Source organism: Tupaia chinensis, unplaced genomic scaffold, assembly GCF_000334495.1.
Source record: "Tupaia chinensis unplaced genomic scaffold, TupChi_1.0 Scaffold143622_1, whole genome shotgun sequence".
Classification (NCBI taxonomy): Eukaryota; Metazoa; Chordata; class Mammalia; order Scandentia; family Tupaiidae; genus Tupaia; species Tupaia belangeri.
Genome location: NW_006203470.1, coordinates 199,595 through 206,727, shown reverse-complemented (window position 1 = coordinate 206,727; position 7,133 = coordinate 199,595). Strand labels below are relative to the sequence as shown.

At 64.3% G+C, this 7,133-nt stretch overlaps 1 protein-coding gene across 1 annotated transcript in view; it reads right to left on the bottom strand.

Annotated features, from left to right (window-relative positions):
- SSPO (SCO-spondin) overlaps positions 1 to 7,133 on the bottom strand; it is a 65,554-nt gene that overhangs the window by 6,637 nt on the left and 51,784 nt on the right. The window contains 16 exon segments of the mRNA XM_027766664.1: positions 3 to 157; positions 1,642 to 1,772; positions 2,068 to 2,128; positions 2,219 to 2,314; positions 2,541 to 2,758; positions 3,440 to 3,486; positions 3,567 to 3,709; positions 3,798 to 3,925; positions 4,031 to 4,233; positions 4,336 to 4,474; positions 4,776 to 4,892; positions 5,049 to 5,207; positions 5,478 to 5,741; positions 5,969 to 6,015; positions 6,229 to 6,353; positions 6,605 to 6,735. Coding sequence (XP_027622465.1) covers positions 3 to 157; positions 1,642 to 1,772; positions 2,068 to 2,128; positions 2,219 to 2,314; positions 2,541 to 2,758; positions 3,440 to 3,486; positions 3,567 to 3,709; positions 3,798 to 3,925; positions 4,031 to 4,233; positions 4,336 to 4,474; positions 4,776 to 4,892; positions 5,049 to 5,207; positions 5,478 to 5,741; positions 5,969 to 6,015; positions 6,229 to 6,353; positions 6,605 to 6,735 — 2,164 coding nt within the window.

The window sequence follows — 7,133 nt, the reverse complement described above, 5'->3', positions numbered from 1 at the left end:
ACCCCCCCTGGCAGGCGCTGCATTGGCACCTGTGGATGACCGGCAGCACCACCGGCTCGGTGCGGCCACCAGGGCAGCGCAGGTTCAGAATCCGCACGGGGCTCTCAGGGTCCAGGCGGTAGCTGCAGCAGTCGCACTGGCTCTGCAGGTACGGCTCCTGGGAGAGAAGGTGGCCGAACTGGGGACGAGCTAAACGGAGTTTCCTCCTCTCCCTGGCCGTGCCCATGTAAGGGGGTAGGGAAGAGCGAGAGCCAGATCCCCTGCCCTGCGCCTTGCTTCCCAGGCAGGGTAGTCTGGCCAGGGAGGGGAGCGGCACCAGCAAGCCTCTTTCCACAGGAGTCGCCGCCTTCACTCCAGCCTCGGCCTGTCTGAACCTTTAACAACCTGCAGGTTAAATGAACGCTTTTTTTTTTCTTTAGGTTTTGGCCATAGGCGCATGCTCTTGCAGGAGAGACAGAAAGAGGGAAAGTGAGAACTCACCCCCTACAGGGCATGGCTATGCCATAATCTCTTCTCTCGGGGGTTTTGTGCACACACACACACACACACACACACACACACAAGTGCCCACCACGTGATTTTCAAGCCACCGGATCACGGGTTCACACCACGGTCAACCAAGTGGGAGCCTGGTGCCTTAGCCACTATGTCATCCGCTGGCCCCTAAATGAATGCTTTAACGCGCTGTCTGGGCGAATGGGAAAGACAGCTTCCATCTCAAGGGGCTTACAGTCTAGCCGGACAGACAAAGGGTAGCTGAAGCCACAGACAGTTAAGCCCTAGCTGCACAGGTCTGACCTCCAGGGCTGTGTGAGTTCCTCCAGAGCAGAACTCTCCTGCCCTATGACCTCTGTAAAAGGTCCACTGAATACTTGATTTAATTTTACTTGTAATTATCATTTTACCCTGAAATTAGTAACACACAACATCAAGTTCAAAAAACAGAAGGTGGTTCAGTAAAATAATCTCCCTCCAATGTCCATCCCATGATCACTCTCCCTCCCTAGAAAAAAATTCTCCTAACGGCTTTTTGACTTTCCTGGGAAGTACTCCAGGGGGGCCAGATGGGGAGCCAGGTGGCTGCAGGTGAGAGGCTGTGTCTTTGGAACCAGGTAGCATCTTGTCTTCCAACTGATAACCCAGGCGGGCAGAGGCAGGAGGGAAGGGCCACAGAGCCCAGGCTCCATCTGGGTGGCATTGGAGGGGGACGCTGGCAGCATGGGGCTGGCCTGACAGCTCCCCAGGGTCAGGCCTAGGGCGGTCAGAGTGGGCACGAAGCCCCTGATAAAGTCGCAGTGAGTAGGGTCCAGGGAAGGTGAGCACGGAGCGGGGCCACAGAGCCAGTTTGGGACCTGCTCACAGCCGCCAGGGGCCAGGGAAGGCCTGTGGGGAGAGGCCATTGTGCAGGAGTGCTCCCCTCTGTGTGATGGGTCTGACGGTGTCCTGGCTTGTCCGCCCTGAGGGGCACAGTCAGCAGGAGAAGCCCTCTTGGGAGGGGCAGAGACCGCTGTCTACCTGGCCACCTAGCAGGTGCAGCCACCTCGGCAAAAGGCTCTGACCGCCCGGTGACTTAGCTCCGTGGGAATCAACCTTGTCCATGTCGCTCATCTCCAGCAGGCTGTGCAGCAGCCCCCGGCTCACCTCAGGCATGACGTTGGTGCTGGATGGGCAGTGCCCACTGCAGTAGCTCACTTCCACCTGGTCCAGGTGGCAGGGGCCCTTGGTGAGGTTGCGCAGCTCGGTGAGGTGCTGGCAGGAGGCTGGCCACTCCTCTGTGGGCAGGAGGCGAGTGGCAGGAGGTGGGGCAGGGCAGGGAAGGGGGCTGTGACTGAGGAGACTGGGGAGGGGTGAAGGAAACAGAACCTGGGCCTGAGGGCAGCATGGGGCACAGGTGGCCCAGGCACCATGGTTCATAGCACTGGGCCTCACTCCTGCCGTCCCCAAAGCAGGCAGGTCAGGGGAAGGTGGCGCATGCCAACTGAAAAGCCTCCTAGGATGAGCGTGGTTGGGGAGGAAGGTCCAGACCAGGGAGAGGCTCAGCGGGAAACTCCCAGGTCCCCTCCATACCGGGAGTCTCCTGGCGACAAGCGGGACAACAGCTCCCTGGCTCCTGCACCGGGACTTGGCCCTGCAGAGGGAGCAGTCCCGATCAAGGCCAGCAGAGGAGGAGGAGCCCAGGAAGGGGCCTGGGGAAGACCCACGAGGACAGCAGGGTTACCTGAGCACAGGTGAGGAAGGGGCAGTGCCGGGTGCAGACACTCTGCCCACCGAGGCAGCGGCAGCTCTCACAGGCCTCCTGCCATTCGGACCCGGGCTGAGGAGAGTGGAGGGGAGCCTCCTCTGGGCTTCTGCTTACAGGCTTTCCATAGTACCCTGACCCCTGAGGCCAGCCTGGGAGCACCACACCAGGACAATGGACCAGGGCCGGAGACTCAGGAAGGAAGTGGACTTTCCAGGCCAGAGCCAAGGGGCTCAACCCACTGCTACTGTGGGACCTGGGAGACTGGTCGGGGGCAGGAAGGGGCGGTGCAGAGTCTCACCAGGTGGGGGCGCCCGTGGCGCCAGCACTCGCAGCGGTCTGCAGGGACGCAGGAGCCCGCCTGGCTGCGGAAATGCCCTTGTTGGCACACGCAGCCAGGAGCCTGCGCCGCACTGCAGTTGCCCAGAGTCTCCGTGGCATTCATCTCCCGGCATGTCTGCTCGCAGGGCTCCGGCGCCCCGGGGGCTGCCTGCTGCCACCTTTCCCCAGGGGCGCACTCTGCCAGGGAAGATGAACACTTGCCTCCGGTCAGCCCGGATCCAGCCTCCCCACACCCCCACACCGGCACCCCTGTCCATGTACTGCCTGTTGAGCTCCAACCACCCTCTTGTCAAGGTACTAGCAGGGCCCAGGCCAGGCCTCCTCCTCCCGGAAGCCTCCCTGACTAGTCCTGTCCAGCCCGACCTCCGCATTCTGGGTGCTCACATCACATCCTGGGTGCCCCCTGCGGGCCAGAGCCTATCTGCTGTCTCTGCCTGTTCTGGCGGGTGGTCTGCTCTCACCAGCCTGGCTAGTGTGCAAGGCAACCTAGACCGTGATCGGCATCCCTAGCCCAGCGTGGCAGAGCTGGGTACATGGTGAGTGTGCCCTGGGTCTTCTCGGATGGGGACCCACACAGGCAGACACCGCCATCCAGGAGCTGCCAGACCGGGGCCCTCATTCCCACTCAGCCCTCGGGGCCTGTTTCCTCAGCAGCAGCAAAGAACCTTCCAGGTCCTGACCTCACTCACACCTTGGGCTCAGCGGGTACGTGGTATGCGGCCCATGCTGAGTCCCCGGGGGCACTGGGCAGGGACTGGGTCCCAGGTCAAGGGCTCAGTGGGCACAGATGGGGAAGGAGGAACCTCTGCCTGGGGCATGGGCCCAGCTTTGGCTGTGGGGCAGGACAGCGCATCTCACCCCCACAGTCTTCACGGGTGCAGTTGAAGGCCCCCCGGTGGCAGGTGCTAGGGAGACAGAAGCGGGTGCTCAGATGCTTCTTCAGCCACCCCTTCCTCTATCCCCACCCGGGCCCCCAGCCCCTCACCAGCGGGTGCAGTTCTGGGTGAGCACGGTCCCCGGGGGCAGTTCCTGGGCCTGCTCTTCAAGGGTCAGGCTGAGGCCCCATGGCAGAGAGAGCTGGGTGCAAGGGCAGGCCTCAGGGGGCACACATGTGCCATTGTGCAGCAGCTGAGGAGGATAGGCTCCGTTACGTGGCTGCCACCTCTTCCCTGACCCCGCTGGCTTCCGCCTGTGGGGCACAGCAGCTGGTACCCACCTGTCCTCCGGGGCAGCCACACCCAGGCTGGCAGGGCTCCTGCACACACACAGCTCCAGGCTGCAGATGCGAGCAGAGGCGTGGGCACGAGGGGGCACAGGTGCTGAGCTTCTGGCCACGGGGGCACTCTGTGGAGAGACTCAGGTGGTGAGGCAGGAGGGACCCTCCCCGCCCCCCTGCACACGGCTGGGACCCGCAATGGAGGGAGGGGCACATTGCCCTGGGGCACTCACCAGGACATGGCTGTGGGTTACACTTCTGCCGTTGCTCTGTGTCCTGGGCCTGGCATGGCGTCCCCCCAGGAGCTGCCTCGCAGCTCCGATGTCGCTCCATGGTGCCCCCACCACAGTCGGCAGAGCAAAGGCTCCAGGCAGACCAAGGCCCAAGAATGGGACATTCACGGGGTGGGCACACCAGGGACCCATTGATGCAGGAGCTGAGGACAGAGGTGCCCAGAAATGGCTCAGGGCCAGAGTCAGGACGAGCTCATACACCCTGACCTCCCCGCCCCAATACCCGAAGCTCTCCCAGCCAGTACCAGTTTTTGCAGTCGAGCTGCACCAGCTGGGCCGGGGCCAGCTCCCACGAGGCATTGGCACTGGGGAGGCCACAGCGGCAAGCAGAGATGGGCACGCACTGTCCATCCTGCACCAGCTGACCGGGGGCGCAGCGGCAGCCTGGATGGGGTCGGGAGACAAGGAGGGTGCAGCAGTGGAGGAGGCGCACATGGTGGTCCCTCGTGGCCGATCAAGTGCGGAGCCTGATCTCCATTGTCTCCCGCCTCCATGCACAGGAAGGGGTGGGCCCCAGACTTCTGTTACACCTGCGGGCCACGCGGGAGCCTCCCCGGACCCTCATGGACACAGCTGACCTTGAGCGAGCCTCACCACGCAGGGCTGAGAGCCGCAGCTGACAGTGATGAGGGGCCGCTCTATAACCTGGGGCAGGACGAAGAGGAGTGGGGCAGTGGCTGGCTACCTGGGCGGCAGGGTCCCTGCAGACACTGCACGCGGTCCCAGAGGTCCATGCAGCTGCGAGGGCACTGGTTGGCACAGTCCGGGGTGGACACGGTGTCCCGGGCCTCGCAGCTCTCCCCTGGGGCCAGAAGGTAGCAGTCTGTTGGGGACACTCTTGGGCCCTCAGGACAGCACCCTCCCGTCCACTGCATACCTCAGGGCAAAGGGAACAGTCGCCTCAGGTGCCAAGTCCGATGTCCCGGTCTCGGCCCTCCTGAGGTTCTGCAGGAATTACCTGGACAGGAGCCCATGTTGCAGCTCTCGGTCTGGGCCCACGGTCCTCGGCAGCCTCCTCCAGGGGGTCCCTGTGCCTCTCTCCAGCGCAGCCGGAATCCCCCACTGCAGGGCACCTGGCAGGTGCTCCAGAGCCCCCAAGGACTCCACTGGCAGGGGTCTGGGGAAGATGAGATGGAGTTGTCCCCAGGCACCCCCCACACTTCTATCCCCTGCCCCCAGCCAACACTTGGACCTCCCCTGAGCCCCACCAGGCCTCTTCTTAGCTGCTGCTTGGACCCCAGCCCAGCTTCCAGTCTGGCGGGCCCTACAGACAAGCAGGGGGCTTGGCAGGTGGGACAGCCCTAGTCGTCCACCGGGTGAGCTCTGGGCCCAGCACCCACACCGTTCAGGCCCTCCTGCCCTCCTGGCCTCTGCCCTTCCCCATTACCGCTGCAGGCCCCTGGGTCGGGGCAGAGGCGGTGCTGGCTGAGGGACGCAGTGCAGAGAGCAGGGTCCCCGGCCCAGGGCCTTCCTGTTTCAGGGTCCAGACAGATGCGGTGGCGGTGCTGCTCTGAAGCCAGCAGGGGAGCCGAGGTGGGTGACCGTGGCCAGTGCCCCTCTAGGGCAGCCCTGGGTGCGGGGCCCAGGGTGCTGGTGGGCAGGCAGGGCCCACAGGGGGCCCCCCCCGCCCAGCCACTCAGAGGCAGAAAACCTAGAAAGACAGAGTCTGGGTTCCTTTCCCAGGAGCCCCCCACCCCAGAGACCCCCACTAGGTAGGCAGAAGGGACTCGGGGTTACGGCCAGGAGGGGCAGACACGGGGGAAGGCTGAGGGAGGTGTGGGGCAGGACAGGGAGACCCACCACCCTGATTAGCGGGGACTGTCCCGGCCCTCGCCCTGGAAGCCCTGTGTCCTAGGAGCCCCAATCCCGGCTCCCTACCTTGACAGTCCCGGCTGGTGCACTGCAGCTCCCCACGCTGGCATTCACTGTGGGAGGCAGGATGTGGCTCAGAGTAGGGGGACTCGGGTAGGGGTAACCTGAGAGCTGCAAGGGCTGGCATCTTAGGCCGCTCTCCCAGAGGTTGCGATGGGCTTGCAGGGCCTAACCCGGCCTTTTCTGCCTGGGTTAGGTTGCCCGTGGGGTCCCCTGGCAGTCCTGGCCCCAGCCCTTGGTGCTGCCTCCCCTTCCCCATGACTCACCACTCCTTACAGCCCAGCCGCAGGAGGTCCCCAGGGGCCAGGGTCACCCCGGTCCCTGCTCCCGAGGGGTGCCAGCAGTTACACTGCTCTGGGGGGACGCAGCCCCCAGCCTGCTCCAGCAGCCCCTGTGCAGGGGGAGGCAGGGACAGGGCTGGGCTGCTCTGCTGCCCCAGTGCTCAAACCGCGGCCAGCCTGTTCAGGCGCACAGGCGTGTGGCAGAGCCCGGGGACGGCAAGTGGACACAAGTGTGAGAAGGCACCACCTACCGAGGGGGCTGGAGGAGGTAGGGGTGGGCACCAGGGTACAGGGATGGGAGGAGGTGCAGGAGTGTGGACAGAGGACTCCTCAGGCTTCTTTCTTAGCTCCCAGCCCTCACCTCGGGGCAGTAGCAGCCGGGCTGGCAGGGTGGCAGGTCCTGGCAGAGCCGACGGCTCAGGTGTGTGGCACAGAGCCCAGCGCAGGGCCAGCCACAGGCCTGGAACTCAAAGGGAGGTGCACAGCTGTCCTCTGGGGGAGGGGAGGGTTGGTCAGGCACAGCTCAGAGACACCCCCACAGCCCCGAGCACACCTGCGCAGACCCAAGGAGGCCCCTTGAGGTGACCAGTGTGTATACAAGTCGACCTCCCTGCCGTGGGTCAAGATAGACCAGTGTCCCCATCCGGCCCCCTCTCAGCCCCTGTGGGTGCCCGCCAGGGAAGGATCAGGACAGTTGAGGCCTCAGAGAGCCAGGAAGCCGCATGGAGGAGGGGCCACAGGAGGTAGGCATGCAGGTAGCAGGTGGCGCGCCGGGGATTGGCAGGTGGAGACAGAGGCAGAGGTGGGTGAGGCTGCAATGGGAGGTGGAAGGATGCACTGTCGGGCAGCTCCAAGGGTCAAAGTCACAGCTGGGCAGTGGCTGCCAAGTG